The sequence below is a fragment of the Anomalospiza imberbis genome, chromosome 5 (genome assembly GCF_031753505.1).
Source record: "Anomalospiza imberbis isolate Cuckoo-Finch-1a 21T00152 chromosome 5, ASM3175350v1, whole genome shotgun sequence".
In the NCBI taxonomy this organism is placed as follows: domain Eukaryota; kingdom Metazoa; phylum Chordata; class Aves; order Passeriformes; family Viduidae; genus Anomalospiza; species Anomalospiza imberbis.
In genome coordinates, this window is record NC_089685.1 from 35,386,751 (window position 1) to 35,412,083 (window position 25,333).

Below are 25,333 nucleotides of genomic sequence, written 5' to 3' on the forward strand. Positions count from 1 at the left end.
GTTGTTAGTTGGTTAAAATCCCCTTAGTGTTAAAAGAGCTTGGGATGGTTTTGCTGGTTGCTTGAAAACCCATATCTTCATGACTTAAAAATAAAGTGTACATTGTCATCATAGATTTTTCATAGCAGACCTAAATTGCTCAGAGAACTGGACTTAGGAGTGTGTGTGTGTTTATCTCTGGTAAACAGGAACAGATGTACATCTTTCCTTGTTGAAAAAGCTCCTTTGGTTAGTCCACTTGACAGTTGTTTCACAAAGTCCTTGTTTTACCAGCAAAGTTGTAATTTGAAAAGGTATGGGGACTTCTATTTTCTGCTTGTGTCAACATCTCTTACATGAATAATTAGCATATCTGTTTTCTGCCCTGCCTCTTAGACCTGACATTGAATAATGGTGCTGTTTACATTTTAGATCCTTGTGGAGGCCATCTTTCTTTATGTTTTTGTGATACCTTTTCATAGCTTCATTTCTTTCTCTGTTCTGCCACATGATGACTTGAGAGTTCTTTTTCCTGCTGTAGTGTGCCTTGAGACAAAGTCTTGGTGATCTGGGAGAGCCAGGGCTAAAATCGAGTAGTTTTTTGGTCAATACTAGCTGCTCTGCCCTTTGAATTTCACCCTCCAGATGAATCAAGCTATGCTAAATGTTACAAATATTTTTAAGGAAAATGTTCTGAAACTGGCAGTTGATATCTCTAGTGGGGGTAAAATTACTCAAACATTGAAAACATCTCACAGATTTGCTTTAGATTTCAATTTTCACTTGAGAATTCTGCAAATTTTTTAGCTTAAAAAGTGCATAGCTGAGGACTTTAGGCAACAGTGACTCAGTGACTCTGCTGTCTCATGAGAGAAAAAAAGAAAGTGTGTATAAAGTAAAGAGGACCTTGCAGTTTCTGAATTCTGATTATAGGCCATGAGGTACTTTTAATAACAAAAGTGAGCTTATCCATTTCTTACTGTCAACATTAACTCTATTTCCCAAGATGAAATAGCACTGCTGAGCGACACTCTGACATGCTCTAGATCAGGTACTTTTGAATAGTTGCTTTGATGAACTTCTAATTTTTTGGTCAGTGATTTTAAGAATTTACTTAGTTTAAATATACAGCACTGTGAACTATAGAAAAGTAAGTTGAGATCTCAACAAAATTTGTAGTTTAGCAATATTCCTAGAGCCATATACCAGCTCTGTACAGCAGCTAGAACAAAGAAGAAATAAACATTTTCAGTCCGTAAATGTCTTTTGATCTGGCACTGATATGGCAAAGTTCATCTACAAAATACAAGTTGCCAAAAAGGAACTCCCTTCTAGGGAGAAGCAATCTCTCTGTGGGACACATGGGCAGACAACATGGTTAAAACAGCTGAAGCACTGGAGTCCTCCTACCTGTAATTAACACCTGCTGACTCCTTCGTTTGTTTTGCATTCAGGAGTCACGCTGAAGCGGTAATGAGAGACAAAACCTTTGCTGTACTCTGGTTACTGCACGGAGGTGCAACAGTAACAAGGCTCCAAAGCAGTAGGGTCATTGAATTGTGTGATGTCCCAGCTGCAGAGCCAGGATCTAACACTAGATAAAATCATGCTCTGTCTTGCCTGTAGGTGGAAAGGCAGCCCAGTCGTGTTTGGTTTTGTCACTGGAGCATTCAGAAAGTGCTAAGCAACCTCACTCATAAATTGTTTAACTGCAGGAACCGTGTCTATGTATCTCATGCACAGCAGATAGGAATATCAAAGTCCAAAGACACCAGCTTGCTTTCCTATCACCAAAAGTAATGAGAAAACAGGACAGGGAACATCTCTTGATAACTTAGGATATGAGACTGAGCTAATAATACATGTGGCCGTGTGAAGCCAGCTGCTGCATTCAGCTAGTTTGCCCCTCTTTTGGGAGGCTCAGGGCAAGTCACCGATGGTGCTTTTCAAGGGGAAGTACTAAGTTTCCCCTGCCTGGTGTGTTGGAATAGAGAAAACTGAGTACGGTATTTGAGGGAAACTGACATAGTGCTCCCAATTCAGGTGTTCAGCTGTTCAGTGCTACATGCTGTAAGGTAACCTATGCATTCAAAGGATGTAGTGGAGAGGTTCTGGAAGATGGAAGAATGAGGAGGAGCTGGGATGGCAAGTGACGGTGGCAAGTCACAAAATGAATGTTACAATCAAAGAAAAGTTAGAAATCCTAAATTTCGCAAGTAAATTTGGGAGATGGCTCAAGCAAGTCAAGCAGCCAAGTTATTGTTTCAGCAGTTGCCTTCTGCTCACTTAAACGGGGAGATGGATTTCTACACCAAAGCATTTCTCGCTATCTCTGCACAACACCTCTGTGCTGAAGCTCGGCTCCTGCAATTCTCTGCCGTGCCGTCCTCACATTCTCGAGCCTGTTGCTCCCGGGGCTGTGAGCCCTGCCGTGCCGTGCCTTGGTGCCGCGGTGGAGGCGGAGGCCGGCCCGGCCGTGCCGCTCGGGCCGGCTCCGGAGCGGAGCGCCCACGGCAGGCGCAGGTGTGAGGGGAGGGCGAAGGAGCAGCCCCAGGGCGGGTGGGGCAGCGGCTCCGCGGCGGGACCTGCGCGGCTGCTGCCGGCGAGAGGCGGCGGGATCGCTCCCCGCGCTGCGCCGTCCCGTCCCGTCCCGTCCCGCCCCGGCTGCTGAGATGAGCGGGGACCGTGGGCGTCCGCCTGCCGGCGGCTCTCGTCACCCGGAGACGGGTGTCCCCTAATCGTGTTTCCATCAGCCCCGGCGGGGGCGTATAAAGGCAGCGGGCGCGGGCGAGGCGGGCAGAGCGCGGCGCTGCCCCCCGCCCGCCGCCGGCCCCATGCAGCCCGCCATGATGATGTTCTCCAGCAAGTACTGGGCGCGCCGGGGCTTCTCGCTGGACTCGGCCCTGCCGGAGGAGCGCCCCGCCGCCGGCAGCCTCACCGTAAGTGCCGGGGCCGGGGCGGGCAGGGCGGGCCGCCGCGGGGTCGGGTTCCGTGCCCTTGCTCCTCGCTTCGTGGTCCAGTCAGCAGTTTCGCGGCAGCTGCAGGGGCCGGTGAAACTGACTTTGCTGTCGAATCGGTCCCCGTTCAAAACGCTGCCTTAAACGTGTCATAAATAACAGAAAAAGTTTTACTAGCAATACAAGCCTTACTGCAGAAATGAACCGTATTGCCACTGGAATAATAGAAAAAAAAAACAAAACCTTGGATCCAGCTCAGATGGTTTTAAATGCTTGGATTTTGGAAGCCCTTCGTTAGTCCAGCGGGCTACACACATCAGCAGAGACTGCCTTTTCAGGGCACTCGTAAGGCTCACAGCACGATCTAGAAAGCGTTTTTTGGCAAGACACAAATGCCGTGCACTCTGCATTGGTGCCGGTGGATTCGCTGCTCTGTTCCCGGCTTCTGCCGACGGCGTGCAAGGACACGTGGGAACACCGTGCCAGGGGACTACTGAAAAAGACTGTCAGGAGATAGACATGGTTCTCCATAAGGTGATGATATGGGTGCAACAGGTGCTTGGGTGGTTCCAAGCATGGGATAAACTTCTATATGCTAACAGGTAAATGTGTGACTAAATAAGGCAATCTGCTCTGAATACATAAATAATTAGGATTTTGAAGACTGTGACTCCTATAGAGTTTTTGTAAGAGATGAAGATTTTTATCACTTGGGTAAAACCAGCAGAGTACATGGGTTTGTACCAGTTTTGAATTGGCCTACTGGCTTCATAGTAAAATGTGGAGTATCTCTGTTTCTACATGTTCAGCTTCTATTGAAAGCATTGAATTAAATAGAATAAATTTGTTTTACTGTCTTTATATTTGAGTTACTTTCTTCTCTGAGTTCTGCTGTAAATGACTTCTTTTCCTGAGGACTTTCACTTGCCCCAGACAAGTAATTTTCATTAGGAAAGATGGTCTGCTAGTCATTATTTAATTATGAAGTGTACTAATAAACACGGCTAATAAAATTCAAGTTCATCCTCTTCTACTGGACTCATAAAAAATAGGTGTTCATTCTAGATTTCAAATGCTTAAGAGGGTCTTTCAGTCATCACTTTGGGTAATGCTCTCTTGAGAGTATTAGGGAACCTGTGAAGGGCTTGGAAAGTGCTGAGCGCCCTTGTTTTCCAGAGGAACTGACTGAGATTCTCGGATGCCTGGTTGACTCCGTGATGATGTGTACAAAGCTTCTAGAAAGCAGCACACATGGAATAAACCACAGAGGCTGTAAAAGCAGCACCTTTGTCACTTCATCTGGAGGTTGTGTGCTTGATGTATGTGAAAAGGACTTATCAAAATCCTAGATATTACTGAAGTTAAAACAAAAGTGACCTTCCCCATAACTATCCCATGGCAAGATTCCTACCATATCAGGTAGGAGCAGACTCATATAAACTCAATTGCTAAAAAATAAACATGTGTGAAACCCATTCATATATCATTATGCAAACAAATTGGTTTTCCAGATTGTTTCCTTGTGTTCTAATAAATGATGAGTAAAGACCATAGAGACTTAGCATGTCCCGTACCTGGTTTAAATGTGGCTGATTTCACCTGTGCCATTTAAAGAGTGTTAAAAGATCTGTTTAAAAAGCTGGATTTCCAGGTTATTTTCTGTAAGCTGCTTTAGAATTTACTGAAGTACAATTTAATCAATTTGAAACATTGAAATAATATGTGTTTTTAATGTGTATCTGCATATTTTTATGGATTATAACAACGCAGTTAGCATCTCACTGAAGACTTAATTTCTCCAGGAGTAACAGACTAAGTATCAGAATATGCAGGCTGCTTTTTCAAAAATGTGGTTGATGTTATAAAAATTGTCTATAAAGGCTGTACTGTTGGAATTTCAACAAGATTTAAGATGTAAAAATAACATTTTTTGGAAAATGATTGAAATTTCGCTTAAAACAGTCTTGGACTCACAAATTCTGAGAAGAATGTAAGAGTGGCCAAGGATGGTGCAATTTTCTGGTTTTTTTTGAGTTCCTGAGCTAACTCATCTTCTGTGGGGTGTAAAGTTTTTCACAATGAGAACAGTCAGCCACTGGAATAATCTCCTGAGAGAAGCAGTGAATTCCCCAGCACTGGACAATTATAAGATTTGGTGTGACAAGGTGCTGGGTCATCTTGTCTAGACCATGCTTTTGGCAAGAAAAGTTGGACCAGATAATCCTCGAGGTCCCTTCCAACTTGATATTCTGTGTTGCAGTCTAAGCATTTCTGTTATTGTTTGTATAATCAACAGAGGTTTTGTTTTCTCAGGAAGAATTGCATTACATGATAACGTTAATTGTACTATGACAGAGAACATAAAGTTTTGGCTTTAAGTGTAGTAATGGTCAATACAAAAATACAGACCAGTGCATATCTGCATAAATTGATGGGTAGAAGTTAGGATAGCATCCTGTGATTTTGCAGCAATATTCAGGTTTCAATAACTGAGCTGCTGGCTTTACCAGTAATTTAGACTGTCTCCATTTGCTTCACATTTACTTCTAATTATAGCATTGCCCAAATAATGCCACCATATATGTATCGCATTTATGCTTTTCCTTAGGCTTTTTTTTTTTTTTTTTTTTTTGTATGGCCTCTTACATAATCTTCTCTGGCAGCTGCCTTTAACCTGTGATTCTGATTTCAAGTAAACACACAACCTTTTCTTTCAAATTAAGCCAGGATGAGTTCTGTTCAACTATTTTAAAACAAAAATTTCTCTTGCGGGAAATTTCTCTTGCCTGTTTTCATCTGAGATGATTGTATTTTTTTATCTGTTTGTAGCTAAACAGATCAAGTTCTGGGAAAAATGAGGAGAAGAAAGGGAATAAGGGAAATGGGAAAAGTGAATCTACATCTGAAGGTGGAAAGACAGCTGTGGTGTTTTCCTTGAAGAATGAAGTTGGTGGATTGGTGAAAGCTCTCAGACTCTTCCAGGTAATGCTTACAAATCATTTATGCTGGCTGGACTGAGGATGGCTACTGAGGTCAGGCTTTTTGTTGATATCAATCTAATGGACTGTGGCAGGAGGAATAGAGCGCAGCTACACTCGCTCTGCAGAAATGAATAAAAGTAACTTAAAATTTTATGGACCATTGAACATAGCATTTTGGGCTTGTGAAGGGTTTTCTGAAATAAAATTTGACAGTGATGCTGATGTTCACATGGTTCACTTTAGGTTTCTGATGTGATTCTCAACACTAAATTAGATTTGAAGTTGTCTGTGCAGGTCACAATGAAAAGAGACACTTTCAGAGAGCAGTTTGGAATCTAATACAATCAGGTGATGCTGGTGGCAGCCTTGCTTGGTCTTGAAATTAGAGACACCTTTAAGTGTTTGCAGAGTGAGGCTTTTATGTGTCTAACTGGAATGTCAGTTGTGAGGTGTTGGTTCCCACACAGATCCCCATGCAATCAGTGCTTGTCAGATTCCTGGTCAGAATGCTTGGAGGCATGTCTGCGGGTCCTTAAAGCAGCATAATAAAAGTCTTAATTGTTCAGTTTGTGCAGTGAAGTGAAAGTTAGGAAGTGGTTTGGAGCCTGTGTCTCAGGTCAAACCATCAGAGGGATGTAAGTGTGGGATCACTGGGCATTACCAGCGCTCTGGTAACAGAGCCGGTTCTGGGAACAGATTCCCAGAACCTGTAGCCGGCTCTGGGAACAGATTCCTAAGGCTGGTATAGGTTAGACGCATAGATTTTCCAGCCAAGAAAAAGAGGTGAGTTAGACCCACAGGAGGGAGCCTGCCAGGAAGAAAGGTGTTTGACAAAAAGAGGGGAAACCTAAGTAAGTGAACAGAAATTGCAATAGTAGTTGTGTTTTCAATGCAGCTCTTCTCCAAGGGTTAAGTGTCTAAGTGCAGTTCTGGCTGAAATGCTGGTATGGGTTCATACCTGAAATTCTGGATTTAAACATCTGCCATCCCTTCTTGGGAATAGGCATAGAACTCACTCTGGTCTCTTAAAATGTGTCTGGAAGATGTGGCAGGGATATTCACCTCCATCCATGTAGTCAGTTACTGATTTGAATACTGCAGGAAGGAGTGCAGAGTTTTGTTCTCAACTTAAACTAGGGAAGACAAAATTGAATTTGTTATGTGATTGGGTTGCTACACTGTATACACAGTTATGTAGCATGCCAGTGAAAAGAAATGTGTCTATATATCCAGAGGTGTAAAAACAGACGCTGCTGGTTGGCTCTGCCAGAGGACACCTTCACCTGAAATGTACATTTATGTAAAATACAACAGGCAAGTGGAAATACAGGCATAAATTTCTTCCCATTTGGAAGTCAACAAATGTTTTATTGGCTTCACTGTGTAAGTGCAAGAATAGTTGTGAAAAGTAGCAGGTAGTTTCTGTCTAGCAAGAAAAAGGAAACATCAGACTCCATTGGAAGTCAGTCATGTTGAGAATAGCCATCTAATCCAACCTCCTGTTTTGAAGCAAGGCGGTCACACTGGATCAGGTCAGCCATAGCACATTATAGTTATCTGTCTTTGTATGATACCCTTGGCAGACCAGCAGTTGTGGTGGGAGAGAGATCCCTTAGGAAAGTTTTCATGCTAGAAGTATTTACACTGTGACGTTTGTTGCAGGATTTTTGTTTGATGGGGACATTGCTATAGAGACTAAATTCAGTTAGATTTAAATTATATTGCTGTTAACATTTCATGTAATTCATAATTGCAAAGTAGATAGATGAAGATTGATACGTGTGTATTCTCATAAACATATTTTCTTCCTCGTGTAGTAAGGTACATCAGGTAGTATGTTTAGTATGTTTAATAACATCTATTTAAAGAAGCACACTCAATTATATTTAAATTAACATCTTTATTATGCAAATTGCCAATTAAAATGGCATTAGAATGTAATATTTATAGCAAAGATAAATATAAAATTGCATTAGATTAAAAAAAGTGTTATACTGTCTTCTGTAAGAGATTGTTTTGGTTGATAAAATGAAATCATTACTTGGCTTTCTTCTTTAAAAAAAAAAATTTTTATTCTCCACTTAAGATTTTTTTTTTGTCATCAGTATTTAGTATGTGTCACTAACTAATCCTGTAAATAGAAAAAGGGAGTACTTTCAATAAAAAGACCTTTTAATAACTGTAAAAACCTTCCTGAGCAATGCGCCACCAGTATTGCTCTTCTAGCATTTCTCTTCTACATATGTCTGCATTTCATCTGTTATTTCTCCTTTCCACAGGAAAAACACGTGAGTATGGTTCATATTGAATCACGAAAATCAAAGAGAAGGAATTCAGAGGTGGAAATTTTTGTGGACTGTGACTGCAGTAAGAAAGAATTTAATGAACTGATCCAGTTGCTCAAGTTTCAAACTAATATAGTATCTCTCAATCCACCGGAAAACATCTGGACTGATGAAGAAGGCAAGGCTGTTTTTGTATCACTGACAGATGTTTTGCACAGGTATCTCCATGCTCTTACATGCCAGTGCATTCAATTTGGATTCTGTTTCCTACAGATCTCGATTGTGTCCCTTGGTTCCCCAGGAAGATCTCTGAGTTAGACAAATGCTCTCAGAGAGTTTTGATGTATGGATCTGAGCTGGATGCTGATCACCCTGTAAGTGTAACACAAAATTGTCCCATAGATGATTTGCCAGGTTATTTGCCAGTCCAATAAAAAGCCTATTGACTGCTGACTGTTTTCAGAAGATGAGGACTGGCTTCTCTTTGGTAGTTTCAGTGAATTAATTTTCCTTTTCTGTAGAAAGATACACAAAATGCAGGTCCTCCACCAAACTTATTCATTGTTTAGTAAGTATATCCCCTTTTCTACTGTTTGCATTTTAAGAAAATGTAATTGGTTGATAGAAAAGTTTCAAACTTTAGAATTTAGATTAATATGACCTTCAGTTCTGCCAGAAGTAGCTCTTGGGTAAGACTTGCTATTGTCAATCGGTGTCAGAAGAAAGAATTATGAAGGAATTATTTGGCACTCAGGATGTAATTACAAGACAAAACAGAGAAACATGTTCCTGTTTTGGTGAATACAGCAAATGGGAAGGTGTCTCTTACTGTTTCTCAAAATCTCCTGACTTTGGTGGCAGGACACAAGTCTGCATGCACAAGTGGTATCTCTAGTAGTGTCAAATGCTCAATGCAAAAGACAGAAAAAAGGTGTTTGTTATTGTTTTATTTCTTTTTGCTAATGGTGATAAATGCTTAACCTCTGAGTCTTTAGATGGCAGTTGATTGCAATAATTTTTTTAAAATACTTTCCCTTTCTATAAATCCAAGTTTTTGGATTTATAAATCCAAATCTATACACCTCTGAATGACTTGACTGAAAGACATTGGTGGTAGATAGTTATATTAATTCCTAAAACAGGCTGGATTAAACTGGTACTGTCAGAAATTTCCAGCTGAAAGGAAGTAGGCAGTGAACTAAGATATCTGACCATAAGACTGTCTTGTAATAGACTCAGATTAAACTCTAACTGTAGATGGTAGTTTCCTTTGGTTTTGCTGGCACACATTTTTTGCTTTGGTGGGAGCTCAGGCACAGATTTTCACCCCTGTGTACACAAGCCAAATAGAAATCATCACAAAAATCCATGGCAGCCCCACTGTCTCTGGTGTCACCTGCCCACATACCAGCCACAATCATCATCGTCATCACCTTGCTTGGTTCTCAGCCTCCTCTATCATGTGGGAGCCTTTCCCATACTGAGGGCCCATAGTCGCGGAGCACATTCCTGATTCCTGGTTTCTGCTATGTACTTTTTGATGACAAACTAGGATTTAATTAACATTTTCTCTGAAAGGAAAAGCCTGTTGATTATCTTCAACCATTTACCATAATTTGGTTCAAACCGAGGTTGTAGAGACAGCTCATTCCAGCTTTGAGTTTATGGCTGTGACAGGCCATTAGGTGCTGTTTTATGTTCTGAGCTGGTACCTTCATTAAATACTTGAGCGCTCTGCTGAAAATTTGCCTTCAGTTTTACAGAAAACAAAAAAAAAAAAGACATTTGCATTATATGAATATATGTTTTATACTTGGGAAGACTCTTACAAACACAATTTACACACCATTCGTTAGCCTATGCAGCATGCTAGATGTTAGAAATGGGGTAAGAACCCTTAAATCTGTGACTGGCCTCTGAAAAGCCACCCCAGCTGCCTGCCCTGTTCCTTAGCAGTGGCATGTATCTGCCAGAGGACCAAAGAGAATTATCCTATTACAGAACCTGTAAGGATAGCACCACTCCAGCAGCTTAGCCTTAACCCACTCCATAATGGCTAATGATTTCAGTCTCAGTTTCATTACATTTGACTGGCTTTTAAGTCCCCTGTGCTGTCTTCCGTCACTTTCCAGGTCTCTTGAATGGTCTTCAGCTGAGTAACTCAACATTTACCTCAAAAGGTATTAAGGAGACAAGGAGGGTCCGCCAGATTACAGCAACTTTTTGCCAGTCAAAGAAGCTTCTCTGTGTAGCAGTGGAGATTTGAAGGCTTTCTGTAGTCCTGTGAAATCCTCCCATACTCTGCCCTAGCAGCACAGCTGTGGTTATGGGGCAGTAAAATGTCTTCTGAGTTTTATGGAAGGTCATACAAGTATTTCAAATGCAGCAATGTTATCTTTTCATTTGTTTCAGTATTTTGCATGTGTATGTGAGCAGTGAGGAAAAAAAAAAACTTTTAGTTTTCAGCATTTTAATTTTCAGGGAAAATCTTAATTGCACTTTCTGGGCTACTAACTGGGTAACTTAGATAACTCTTTAACCTTTTTTATCTTCAAGAGGTTGGCAGTTCTACTTTGAAAATAGTTTACTCTTCTTATAGTCCAAACCTGAAGTGTCTTTATATTTTATAGATAAAGAAGAGATCTACTCTAATTTTGAATAGCTCAAAGAGCTGTAACTGGCCAGCATGTATGTGTTATACAACTCTTTTGCTCTTAATGTGGAAAAGGTGTGAGCCTGCTGTAGCCCATGAGGTAGAGCCCTTCTTTTGTAACTCAAACTTGTGCAGGAGGCTGATGGTTCAGTTCCTACAGTTCCTAATGTGTTGGTTAAGATGGCAACTGCTGAAAAAAGAATCTTCAAAATGAGTTGCATATGATCTTTAGATGCTTGATTCTAGTGAAGAAAGATGTATAAAAACCAGGTAGATTATTGTGCTATGCACCTGTGTGTAGATCTCAGTTCAGATCAAGGAAAACATGAGTGAGATAAAATGACAGGAAAAAAGTTTCACTTTTCAACATTTTGGATGAATGACTGTACCTATAAAAGGCAGAGAGCTCTCTTGTTCTCAAGAGAGCACAAAGAACTTGAAAGAACTCCTGTTGAACTCTGGTGAAGAAAAAAAAGAAAATAAACCCTGATTTTCTTTTGCAGTCCAGTAGACCGTGTAAATCAAAATACAATGCAACTAAGTACTAAATAAACACTTTAATTATGTGTTTTATAATTCTTACAGCTAATTTTATGTCCTTATTGTAAATTACTCTCTTCTTCCTTGCTTAAGGGATTTAAAGACAATGTCTATCGACAGAGAAGAAAGTACTTTGTGGATGTTGCTATGAGCTATAAATAGTAAGTACTGGCATAATTCTTCCCTGTGCTGCTGAGTAGCTAGAATTCATGCTCTACTTAATTCTGTAGGATGAAGTTTAACAGTAGACAAAGTCATCCTTTAAACTTTGACTAGTTTAGTGTAGGCTATAAATTACAAACCTGATGCTTGGAATCCTGTTACATTTTTGATACAGCTACAGGCAAGTAAAGCATTTGAAACGCAAGCACTCTCTCTTTTAGCATTTTATTCACAGCTGCTTAAACTTTGGAAAATATTTTACCTATATTTGCATGTCTTACTGACAAACTGGTGCACGGCTGAATCGCACATATCTAGCATCCCTACATAGTTGGAAGAGCTCACTAAACCCCAAAATTATTATTTTCTTTTGATGCATGTTCTATACTGGGCTGAGGCCAATCGCATGAGGTTCAACAAACCAGGTACCAGGTCCTGCACTTTGCTCTCAACAACCTGCAGTGCTGCAGGCTGGGAGAAAATGGGCTGGAAAGCTGCTCAGTGGAAAAGGACCTGGAGGTGCTGGTCAGCAGCATCTGACCATGAACCAGCAGTGTACCCCAGGTGGCTAAGAAGGCCAATGGCATCCTGGCCTTTATCAGAAATGGCGTGTTCAGCAGGACCAGAGCAGTGATTCTCCCTTTGTACTCAGCACTGGTGTGGCCACACCTCGAGTCCTGTGTCCAGTGTTGGGTCCCTCATTTTAAAAAGGACATTGAGGTGCTGGAGTGTGTCCAGAGAATGGCAATAGAGATGGTGGAGGGGCTGGAACTGAGGTCTGATGAGGAGTGGCTGAGGGAGCTGTGGTTGTTTAGCCTGGAGAAAAGGAGGCTCAAGGAAGACCTTATCACTCTCTTCAATTGCCTGCAAGGAGGTTGTGTGAAGTGGGGGTTGGCCTCTTCTCCCAGATAACAAGTGACAGGATGAGAGGAGATGGCACCGAGCTGCACAAGGGTTTAGACTGGATATTAGGAAACTATTTTATTGAAAGGGTAGTTGGGCATTGGAATAGGTTGCCCAGGGAAGTGGTGGGATCACCACCCCTGGAAGTGTTCAAAAGGTGTTTGGATGTTGCACTTTGGAACAAGGTTTAGTGGTGAAAATAGCAGTGCTGGTTTAACAGTTGGACTTGGTCATCTTAGAGTTATTTTCCAACCTTAACAATTGTTTCATTCTATGATTCTACTGGGTGCTGCAAAATGCCATTTATTGGTTTTGCCAATACAGCTCTAAAATTCTTAGAATTTAGTCAGTGTATTTCTACGTAGTTAGAGAAGCTGGTGGCTGCACACAAGTAGACTGCAAGTGTTCTCTTATTCTGTTTTTTTTTTTTCCACGTTTCAAATCAGTATTTTCAATTTGCTACAGTCTCTGGAAGTTAGGAAACTTGCTGTTCTACCTACAAACATCTACTGTGTTGCAATGTTCTTGTCACAGAAGCACTCAACTAGTTCTAATCCTACTTTAGGTTTTATTTGCAACAGGTTTAAACCCTCATTCTCAAGGGAAAGAACATATTAATTTCATGTTCTTTTCCATTTTCTTCTCTACACTTCTTCAGGTTTTTCATTTTTTCTCCTTTGAGATTTCTACCTACGTGGTTTAAGAGTATGAAATGTACAAATTTTTTTTCCACTTATAGGAGGCACATCCTGTCAGGAATCAAGTCAAAACTGAATTTCTGAAGTATAAAGTATTCTGAATATTCTGAAATTTTTCAGTATAAAGCTATTATACAGCCTGCAGGAGGCTGGGGGGAGAGAAGCATTAAGTCTGCTTTTAACCATAAAATTCTGATTATATTTTTCCTCTACTGTTGTCCCAAGGCAGTCATTAAGCCAGTCATTACCAGTCTTACACACATGTAGGTGCTAGTGTTCTTTCCCCTTTCTTTCTGCCTACAGTGGTATTTGTTTAGGTGGGTGCTCATGACATGCATCCAGCACACTGAGCTGCTGCCTGCTGGGGCAGGTGTTTATTAGTAGAGAAGCTCTCTAGGCTGCCCAGGTAAGTCCTGAGTTTAGCCAGCTTTCAAATGTAAATTGACATAGATTTTTTTCATTAGAATGTTTGTTTAAAGCTGATTGATTTATTATCTTTCTTTTAGTCTAATGCTTGCAGTGAAGTTAGTGCTTCTTGTCATTTACTGCAGTGTGAAATGTCAAGTGGATACCTGTGGATGAGGGCAGGCTGTGTGTGCTCTTAGGCTCTTTCAGTAAGTGGGATAGTTCTCCATTTATCCATGATGGTGGCAGTAGTGCTGTGCATTTCACAGCTGCTAACTTGCTGGTAAGATCTTCCTTCCTTCTCCCTCTCAGCTGCCTAAGTGCTGGAAAGGTGATGCAGTTGGCTTACTAAGCAGTAGTTGGTCTTTTGCTTCAAAGTGTGGCCTGTTTTTCCACCCTGAAACCAGAAGATAAACAACTTTTTGCAAAATAACAAAGTAATCCTGCATACTTCCAGAAAATGAAACAAACTGAGGAAAGGAAAACCTTTTCCTTCTTTAGATTTTGAAGGCTTAAGAACATTTTTGCAGGCACATTACAACAATTACACCAGAGGTTATTTGAGGACCAGATCTTGTACTTCAGCAAAACTTCTCAAATAAACTCCTTCATTTCACTCATCTTTTCAAACCTTTAAAATGTTGCAAACTTGTCCTAGTATTATAAGCAGAAAGAAAAGAAGAGGCTTCAAATACTCTTAGCCAGGCACCAGAAAAACTGGGAGACCAGTGCTTAGGGCAGTTATCTAACATGTGTCAAAATCTCATTCAGACTTCAGATCTCCTGCAGTGGTTATCCTTACCCCCAGGGACATGCTGTGTCTGCTGGTCTGTACAGTCAGTCTGTCTCTGGGTATCCATGGAGAGACAGCCCAGGGAGACAACCTCAGTGTCCTGTTGCAGCACAGCCCAAGTCATGCTGAGGAAAGGCAAATCAGCTCAATTAAAGCTGTTCTGCTACAGCTGGGTTGTTTCTGGTACCCGTGCTGTGGAGCTTGTCAACAGTCAACATTAGACAACAGTCTTGTCTGTTGTCTAATGACTATTTACTTATTTCCACAAAAAGAACAGTTCTTTTACAAGAGCTGGCCTCCTTGGGGATAAACATCTCTCAGTGTCTTCCAGGCAACTGACTTTCCTAATCACTTACTGAGGCTTGATGTGCTTCTGCTTTTCATTTTCCATTGTAAAAACCCCAACAACCCACATTTGTTTCCTTAAAAAATCCAGAGATTTGGCTGCAAGGAATTGGATCCATAAAAATTTGAGTTGGAAATCCCAGATCAGCATTTCCTTTATGAATTGCTACAGTTCTATAGTGGTAGATGCTTTGCTTTGCTCGAACATAAAGTAGTGTCCGTAATGAAGAGAGAGAGAGAAAAACATTACCAAGAGAACTTGAAGGAGCAGGTATTTGCTGGAGCTGGCTGTTAAAGGAAAAGACATGTTAATAGAGCACAGAAGTGAAGATCAGCTGTGTGAAATAAATGGACCAAAAAAGCCATAAAACACCATATTCCTCCCTCCTTCACTTAGCTTCTATCCTAAAGATAGTGAAAATGCATTAATCTTGCTAATTATTCCTTTGAGACTGATTAGGGTTTGGAAAAGTGTTGAGAAAATTAAATCTGTAGGAAACATATGATGTTTAAGAGGGAATTAATAATATGAGTTGATAGGTCATGACCATGGCAAAATAGAAAAACCCTATTTTAATAAGGAGAAATAAAAATTCAGATTAGGTTAGCTTGTAGAGTCATCTTAACCGCAAGGAAACTGGCTATGCAGATTGCCCGTTTCCATGATTTATTGAAATATTTGTGTGCAAGGTGGATCTTGCATGTTGAAATAAGATGGTAAGAAATATGAAGTTTGCAGAGGTGAGGGAAAAATGCATAGATCCTTTCAGAAGTCTGGCTGCCTCTATGAAGAAAGCACTATCATGATCAGCTGGAAATAAGATCAGCTCTCCTAGGCATGAAACCTATTAAGGAATTAATGTTCGGTGAACCTTACTTCAGTACTAATGAATTAATTAGAACAATAACTAAGTTATAAACTTTTACTGAGCAGTGAGCAAGCTTCAGATCCTTGATTGTGTTTATGCCTTTCTAGTGACAGGCTAAATAGAAACATAAGCTTTTGCACTGGTAAAACATATCTTCCTCTTTGATGTGCCAGTGCTGACACATACTGGTAGTATTCATAGTAGAGGTCAGGCTTAAGGACAAGGGATGAGGCTGGTATTCTGGCAAAAGCAAATGGATGGAGTAGCAATCTGTTTGTATCTGTCGTGTACCGTACAATTCAGAATAGCTATGCTATGTTTTCCATGAGCTGGCAGGCAGCTTAAGGCTGATGAAGCATTAAGGGGAGGGCAGATACTAGACCTGAAGGACTGTCTCCCACTGCAGGATGGGCACAGACCCAGTGCAGATCCTGTGATGAGAAATACTTCACTAAACGTGTTGCAATTCTTGTCATGTCTGCAAAAGTGGCTGACAGGGAACTAGTGCATGTATTGGATATTCAGCAGTCCCTACCAAGCACGAGCACCTCATACAAAGTTGCCTTTGACTGACAGATAACTGCCATGGATCAAAATCCTTTGATATCATGAAAGGCAAGGGGATTAAATGATAAGTTTTCAATAAAGATGAGGGGACAACCACAATGAATGTAGGGCAGATGATCCTCTCTTGTACATGTAGGGACTGCACAGCAGCAATCAAATGTGACATGCGGGCTTACTCCTTGTTACCTCGTACACTGGAGACAGGATTATGAATTTAGCAGCAGCCGGCAGCAAAAGAACAGCACTGTGATTCTCCTGCTGCAGTGGAGCTGCCCGTGCCTGACATGCCTGTTCAGCTACTGTCTGTGGTACTGGGGAAGCTGCAGCACCGGGCTGGGAGTGCCCACGTTGCCAGCCCTGTGGCAGGAGAGGGAGAGATAAGGACTGATGGAGTGGAGGAGGATGCTGTGAATCCTTTTGCCAATCTGTATGTTGTTACAGTGTGGGAGAAGAAGATGCCTGAGGAGAAGGCAGATTGCAGAGATTACACATTCTAGATTTTGAATATTAATTCCAGAGGAACACTATAACACTTCAAGGGGCAATTAATGACATGAGATGATGGCCCATGGCCATGTCATGGGAAATTCCTTACAGCTAAATACAAGGCAGTGCAAGTTGGAAGGATCTCTTAGCAATGTTCACACTGTCAGTCAGTTTTGAATTAACTGTAGCTACTCAAGGCAAATCTTGGATGTCAGAAACAGATTTGCAGGTATCCTGGACAGCTCCTGCTCTCCAGTGTCTGTACATCTGTGCAAACAGGAGGGGACAGAAGAACAAGGCAGAATTAAAACAAAAGGAAAGATGTATTTAAAGGCTTAGTTTCCTCTAGGCTGGCTGCTGGTTCTCAGATTATCTTCCTCCTAATAGTCCTGCATGAATTCAGGGTTCCAAACATATCTGCATGTGTAAGCAACTGTCTAAGCAATAAATACACATTTTAATTGGATCCATACATTTCTAAGCATCTATGTAATTGCCTAATCTTGACCCAGCATTTGATGCTGTGTGCATATTATGTATTGTAAAGAATGGATAGAGAATGCAGTCTGCTGAAGGTCTTATTCAATCTACTTGTTAGACTGAATCAGGATCTTCAGCCATCCTCTTGGAAAGGTACCACTGGCAGTAAGTGGAGAAATATTAATCTGGTATTGGAACATGGTATATAACAAATCCATCTTTCTACTATGATATGTACAAAGGTTAAGAAGCAATGAGATTGCTTAGTAAGAAAAACAGTTCTTAAAGAAATGATGGAATATGTACATCATAGCATCAAGAAGTAATTCTAAGGAACAAGCATCAAGCTGTCAATTAAAAATAGTTCAAATAGTTTTAATAGTCTTATTTGCCTTTATTTAAATAATACTTTTTGTGGAAATGTTGCTATCTACAATCTGTCTGCAGTCTGGTTGTATTCAGATGTATTTTGTATTTTTTTTCCGATAGTGGTCAGCCCATTCCAAGAGTGGAGTACACAGCTGAAGAAGTTAAAACTTGGGGGGTGGTATTTAGGGAACTCAGTAAACTCTATCCCACCCATGCTTGTCGTGAATATTTAAAAAACTTTCCTCTGCTAAGCAAGTACTGTGGATACAGAGAAGATAATGTGCCTCAGCTGGAAGATGTTTCCATTTTTCTTAAAGGTAAGATTCATATTTGGTTTACCAATATATACGGTTATATGAAAATACTCTTTTTTGTTAGTATTGAGTGAAAAGACTCAGAGCACTGTCAGTGGCCTTCAGTTTAACCTGAAGTATCATTCTGGTTTTGGTGTTCTCTGTGGCAGAGTTTTTTGAGCCAAGACAGTTTTATGTAGATATTTGCAAGTATGAAATGGAGAGAAATTAATCAGCTGAACATGTAAAGCATGATGTTATCTTGTACAGGGAAAAAATCCTTTGGTGCAGTGAAAAGGATAATCTGAGTTAGCCACAGATGGGGACTTCTGATAACCGCACTGGGAATCCCCCAGATATCCAGGCAGGAAAAAGGGGGAGTCGAATGCCAAGATAACTGAATTTAAAGAGGAGGGCATGTTTAGCACACTGTTGTGTAGTCTGATGAATGAGGCTTTCCGGAGCGCTCAAGACCTCATGAAGCTAGTCTTTATATTTGTATGTTGCAAAAGATGTGTTGGACACTGTAGGTGATGTGGTGCTTCTCTTTCTTTTTTTTTTTTTTTTTTTTAATTTTAAAGTATCAGTGTATTACATTTTTAAGTTCAAAAATAAATTCTTATTTCTAATTTGTCATTGAAATGTATGCCATCTGGACAATGTGGCAGGCATGGAGATGTTTTTAGCTCTAGAGGAAAAGTCACCAAAGAGTTAATTTAACAGTTTAATTTCTCCTCAAAGGTCCTTTCAGATACATATATTTGTTTCTTAGACCTCTTACTTGGGAACTAAAATATTATAAAAGTGGATGTTTGAAAAAAAACTACTTATGTGCTGGTAAGAGAGCATTTTATCCAAATATATATAGACAAGCTAAAGGAAATAAAGAATTTATAATGACAAACTTACTTTCCTCAGCCTATGCTTCATCCATAATTCTTGTTTGTAAAAACCTGCATTTGCTAATAGCTGACTCATCATTCTTTGAATTTGATTGTGTCCTTCTGGGTCTCTCATGTGTTGTGTTACAGTCTCTAAGGAACGATGCCAAATTGTACCGATTTTTTCTCCCTAGCTAGAAATTCAAAATCTCACACTTGTTTCAGAAATATGTTTTCAGACTACATAGAGCAGGTAGTAGTACCTGTTGCAGAAAAACTTGAAACATTGTGCTGTAAAAACTTCGAAAGAATAAAGAATTCTGGAGAGAAACATACTTTTTGAAATCACTGAGTCTGAAACTGTTTCACTCTGGGACTAATCTGAAAAAGGAACACTGTTAAATATTTCAATGAGGACCTTAACTATAAAAATCAGTATTTTATTGACACAAACAATATTTATGTGTAAAAATAAGGACAATTTGTTTTAATCCCATTCTGTTCTGTTAGTTTTTGAACATATTTTGCATATTTTCCAATATGGAAACTTCTGTCCCATTTGGTACCAGACAAAAATTTTTGTTCTTAAAATTTTAAGAACATCTCTTATGGTACCTTAGCATTTTTTTCTAGACAAAGATATCCAGACCAACTTTGAAATACCTCAAGCTGTTTTTATTATACATATGCTAGCAATGCAAAATACTTCTTGCACTTAATAATTGAAAATGATGTGTGGTTATCGTCAAGATTCTTTGTGTCATGTAGAATAATTAACAACAGATCTGTCACCAGAAAGTGATACAGTGTTGTGTGTAATGTGGCCTTTTATTATCTCTTTCTCTTCAGAAAGGTCTGGCTTCACAGTGAGACCAGTTGCTGGATACCTGTCTCCCCGTGACTTTTTAGCTGGCTTAGCATACAGAGTCTTCCACTGCACTCAGTACATACGGCACAGCTCAGATCCCCTCTACACACCAGAACCGTAAGTTGCTGCCTTCGCTTTAGTACTGAAAGAATATGCTCACCAGTTTCTTAAAAGAACCAATTGAATTTGGCAAGATTGAAAAGAGGAACCTTTCTACAAAATGTGAAATTCTTCTTTCACTGTTGATGACAAAATCCTTCACATTGGCAAGGCAGAATTTAATTCAAAGTCTTTTTTGTTGACTTTTTACAAGGGTCTTAAAAACTGGGTTATTTATATAGTGGGTCAGAAATACTATTTAAATTATATTTCAGTTGAAAATTGAGTTTTCACCTAAAAATTTTGAAAAAGTGTCTCCAATTTTATTTTCTGCTGGACAGCTAGAAAGAAGCTGTGGGGAAAAAAAAACAACCCTGAACATCTTGAAAAAACCCTGCTTTCAGAATTTTAATTTGATCTTCTGTGTTCCCATTTTTATTTCTTTGGACTAGATTGCACAGCTGAACTTCATTTCTCTCCCATAACACAACACAAGCAAGAGCACTATTCTCTTACCAAGAGAGAACATTAGATCTGAATCCTGTTACAGGGAAATTATGACAGAAATAAGAAACACTTTAATTATGACTTTTATGGGATAGCATTTCAGATGTTCCAAAACAGAATATTGTGAGTTAGTATGAAATATTTTGGCATATGGTCTTTTGATTAAAAGTGGGGAAAAAGAAGATCAAAGCGATTTTAGTTCTTGTCTTGTGTTGTATATGTTGTATTCTGTGCAGTAATAGCAGAACAGTACATGCCATTTAGACAATATAGAGGTAGTTTTACCAAAGGTATCTGCTGATCTTGTAACAGGAATGACATTTTTGCAGTGAATCAGTCATCAGGCAGTTAGCATGAAATTGTAGCTGTGGTTTAATCTGTTTGGACTACTTGAGTATGTTTGATTTTTTTCCAAATTTACACACAGGATTCATACATATATATTCAGCTCCAGTTCCGTAAACATTTGGACTCATGCCTAAGTTTGATTTCATGAATTGACTGCCAAAACCATGGAGTAATATTTTTGAATATAAAAGGTTTAATGGCACGGCATACTAAGCCGTGTCTAAAAATGTGGTAGCTTTTTTCCAGCAGGAGTCACCAGGTGGTGCTGTTAGACACTTCTCTACCTTTTTCCTCAGCATCAGGGACTGGGGTGAAGTACTTGCTGAAATGCTCTGAGGCTAGCTTTGTGTGCATGTTTCTTTTGGAAAGGAGGTGGTGATCCCTGAAGGAATTTATTCACTTCTATAACCTCTGTAATTAGAACTTAAATATCCTAAATTTGTAGGAAAAATCTTGAAAGAAGGGCTTTTATAGAAGGAAGGGCTGAACCTCTTTGGGTCTATTTAAAAATATCTGTAGATATTTAAAAAAAAATAAATGACACAAGGAAAGTACCAGGCTTTGCATCAATGATTTTGTCTCCTGTGGGAAGCCAGTGTTTCAGGCTGCAGCAAGTACCAGTGTTCAGCAAAAGAATGATGACGTTTATTAACATAGTACAAACCAGAAGAACATTTTCATCTACTGATAAGAGATTTAGGTACATCATTCCAACAGGATAAAGGCAATAACATCTTCCAGGAAGAAATTAAGTGTGTCTGCCCTTTTCCTGATGTTCCCTGGTTCATCGATTTGTGTATTTGAGAGCCCTTGAGAGTTTTCAGGATGCTGCTTACATTAAGAATTATGCAGTGGATTATAGCTGATCCTTAGCAGTAATGGCAGCTGCTTTTTTGGTAACATTTCTGGCCATGCTGTCTGGAAAGTCATGGATATAATAATAATAATGGTTGAGTTAGAATGAAGGTTTTTATTCCTTATTTGGGCTGAACTTAAAAATACAGTTTATTATCTTAACACCGCTAAATATGACTAACAGAGGATTTAAGTTTTCCTTTTCTAATGATGTTATACCCACTTCTTGCAGACCTGCTGGTTCACATTAGTTAAATAATGTGTACTGGCTACCAGGAACTCCATAGGAAAATTTTGAAAATCCCTTTTGAAATGTGTTTAAGTTTCTTTCCATAATATACAAAACACAGTAAGTGTTACCAGAAGTGTAGAGTGAAAGCCTAGTGCTTTTTAAAATCAGTGGCAAAACTAAATTGACTTGCATGGGGACAGCTCTTCATCTTCTGCAGTAGCTGCAATGCCCTGAGATCTCCTGGTTGATATATGGGGCCATAATGAGGCTTGCTGCAGGTCCTGACTGGTGAATGTTGCATTTCAATGTTATAAACCAGGTAAAAAGGTTCCCTTTGACTTCAGTGGGCTTTCCGTCAGATTTAACACCTGGGCTACAGAGCTAGATACAAATTAGAGAGTTCATTTTGTTTGATCTGTATCACTACCATATGCATTTTAAACCATATTTCTTCCTGATTTTAATTATGTTTCTATTACATACACAGAGCTACTTAGATTTCTTCTGCTTTACTAACTAATTTACTCCAAGAAAAATCTTTTGCTGTGAAAAGTGCATTACAAAAATCTTATTTTCTCTGAGCAATGTGTGTGAATAAATTAAAGGAACTTAATTATTTTCAGAATAAGAGAAAACAAAAGAATCAAGCCTTGGTAGTTAAGCGAAGAATTATATTGTTAAGACTATCTATAAAGGGCCAGACTGGCAGGGAAGTCTAAAAGACTCCAATGACAATCCCAAATGCTGGTTCATGTTTCTGCCTGAAAGATTTTGTGGTTTTGGGCTTTTTTTGTTCATATTCTTTTTGCTTTAAGCTTCCCTCTTTGTAACATCACATTAAAAATACTACTTTGCATAGCTTTAATGGAAGAATCTACAAGCTAAAGGCATGAGAGAAATATCTTCTGCCTCCTCATTCTTTTCCCCTTGCCAAGACAGACAAGTTAATGGGATTAGGCTTTGTCTGGTCTCATTTTGTCTGCAAGAGTGGACATAACAAAGGCCATGTGTCCCAGTGCAGAATGGGAATAAATCATCTTTGCTTATTTGTTTCTGGGGGTTGTGGCTTCAGCGCAAGAAAATAGAGAGATGGGTACTAGCTCAGGTGCCAGTAGTAGTGATGCTGCTGTAGAAGCCTGCCTGCAGATGAGTGTGCTTACCTGGAGCCAGGAACTTGATACAAAGCTAAATACAGCTGACCTGATGGAGTGTAGCCCAGATGCTCAGCAATTAGTGTCGGTTTGCTCGGTGGAGGTAGGAATTGGTGTGCTGGGCTTCCAAAGAATGGGCTTTCTGACCCATTTTGGTGTTGGAAGTTGATGGTTGGAGCAAACAGGCTCCTCCAGTGAATTACTTGGTACTGGAAAGTGGTGTGTCTGTCACTGCAAACTATATTTCCCAATTGTCCTTTGCATTGTTAGTGAGCTAAATCTTGCAGGAGAATATAGAAAAAAATTGTTGTGATTAGAATGGAATTAATTAAAGAAGGACCTGTAGCTTTAATGATTATCCAGTCAAGTGATGCGAACAACCAACTTCTATTTACTACCATCCACCTACACATTATTGGTTCAGACTTCTTGGTGAGGATACTGAGTAAGAAGACTTTAAATTATATAGAGGGTTGTTTTTCTGTTCATGATTTATCTGAAATGTCATGTCCTGTAACTTTTCAAATGAAAATAGTTTATAAAAGACAAATTGGATGATTTTGGGTAGAAGGCAGAAAACTTGATGTTTTCTCCCTTCCTTTAAAACATTTGTTTACAGCTTAGGATAAAAAAAAAAAAAAAAAAAGAGGAATGTCTTGAAAGACAGAAAGTAAAGGAAATGTCAGATTGGATTTTAAAGTGAACTTTACTACCAAGTCCATTATTTCCTGCGAACAAATGCAGCAAAACTTTCAGAATTGTTTGAAAGCTTTTGTAGATGATGCATGTGCACTTCTGTTAACAGTTTTTTGTACACTTATGTCTGCACTTTGTCATGACTAACAATGCACTTACAGATGTGAACAGCTGTTCTTTTTGAAATGACTTGGATTCTCTGCTTTTTCTGAAATCTACTCGCTGAAAAGCAGACTGCATAACAAAAGTACCCAGTAATTGCAGTAGGATCTCATGACTAAATGAGAAATTAGACACACAGAAACCTCTGTAAATATTGCCCCATATTTCTGGGGGCAAGTAGCAAAATGTTTGGTGTGGAGTGCTACCCAATTACAGAAAGAGGAATGGACAAGAGGAAGAGGGAATGTGTTGGATTTTGATTAATGTAGAGAGAAAAGCTGAAAACTACTTGTGGGACAACTGGCTTTCCTCTGGGCAGTTCAGTCTTCATGTCACCAAGTCTGAGAGATTGTAGTGATCAGGCTCTCCCACTCAATCTGGAAATGATGAGCAAATCACAGAACAGCTGGGGTTAAATGATAAATAACCTATTTAACAGAAGCAAATGTGTGTGTTTCTACCTACACATAGAAACCATATACAAAGGAAACAACTACACTGTAAAAACCATGTTTCACTGTAAGACTTCTAAGGTAGGGGTCAGACCCCCGTAAAATGTCTTATGTTAAATTAATTATGAAATTATTATGGTAATTATTTCTGTAATGACTCTCTTTTCATTTCCATTCCCTTAGGGATACATGCCATGAACTCTTGGGACATGTGCCTCTACTTGCTGATCCCAAATTTGCACAGTTTTCACAAGAGATAGGACTTGCTTCACTGGGGGCATCTGATGAAGATGTTCAGAAATTAGCCACTGTGAGTCAAAATCTTTTTGTGGCATGCTATCTCATCTCTCCTGATTTTTAGCTGATGAACTGATGTGCATTGTTGTATTTGTGCTGACTACATTTTCAGGTTCCATATGACTATGGTTTGAAAATCACAGAGCTTTAGGTGTTTTTCCATTGTTTTTAAGAAGACCAAAGCTGATCACACTAAGTAATCTGTTTCAATTTTTATTTTTCATAATCACCAATTTTCAGGGCTAGCTGAGATGAATTTTGACTGCTTTAAGGTGCTGGAAATGAGTAAGAAAGGTAAACTTGGAAAAAAACCAAAACATAAAACATTTTGATGTGTGCTCTGATCTCTAGACTGTTAGATCCTCCAGAGGTGGCCACTTTGGCTCTTAGCACTGATATTTCTGTACTCACTGTTCAGTTTTGCAACCTTAATTGTATTCCACTGTGTGATGGATTTTAAGATGACATTGCATCATTGCCTACTGCTCCCCTTGCAGAATATATAGTTACTAAGCCAAGGCTGTGCAGCAGTAGATCTAGATCAAACCAAGCACCTCAACCAACAGCTGGGAGATGGATTCTCTCTTGCATCAAGTGAGTCACAAGCCAGCAGACAATGTGAGCTGTCTGTGTGTTAAAGCTATTAGACGCTGCTGAGACTGGAGCCTTCATGACCTTTGTGTGAGGAACCTTGTCAAGCTGTTTTGACTCTCCACCCATGAGCACCTGTCAGCTCTGCTCTATTGCCATATTCCAAGTAACTGGGATGCAACCCTTTGCATCATGACATAAATTAGTGACCACTGGTCTTTACCACTTGCTTTGTTCAGTTGTTTTGACTTACTGTATATTTCCTTTGGTGGATCCTATTAAAACTAATGCAGCAAATAATTTAAGGATTAATATTATATTTAATATTGGATTAAAAAAACTCCATATTTATAAAACTCCACATTTAAACATTTTATCTTCTGAAAAATTCTGTGAGATCGAGCAGAGGAATTGGTTACTTTAAAATTT

The 25,333-nt window shown here is 39.5% G+C and overlaps 1 protein-coding gene across 3 annotated transcripts in view; it reads left to right on the forward strand.

Annotated features, from left to right (window-relative positions):
• The first annotated feature begins 2,661 nt into the window (after positions 1-2,661).
• The window catches only part of TPH2 (tryptophan hydroxylase 2), a 78,743-nt gene continuing 56,071 nt past the window's right edge, over positions 2,662-25,333 (forward strand). Inside the window, exons 1-8 of one of the 3 annotated variants that reach the window (XM_068190233.1) lie at positions 2,662-2,918; positions 5,766-5,918; positions 8,197-8,380; positions 8,476-8,576; positions 11,489-11,556; positions 17,593-17,789; positions 19,496-19,631; positions 24,200-24,326. In XM_068190233.1, the coding sequence (XP_068046334.1) occupies positions 2,814-2,918; positions 5,766-5,918; positions 8,197-8,380; positions 8,476-8,576; positions 11,489-11,556; positions 17,593-17,789; positions 19,496-19,631; positions 24,200-24,326 (1,071 nt within the window). In that variant the 5' untranslated portion in view covers positions 2,662-2,813. The remainder of the gene's footprint in view (positions 2,919-5,765; positions 5,919-8,196; positions 8,381-8,475; positions 8,577-11,488; positions 11,557-17,592; positions 17,790-19,495; positions 19,632-24,199; positions 24,327-25,333) is intronic. The other 2 variants (XM_068190235.1, XM_068190234.1) reach the window with 2 other exon arrangements.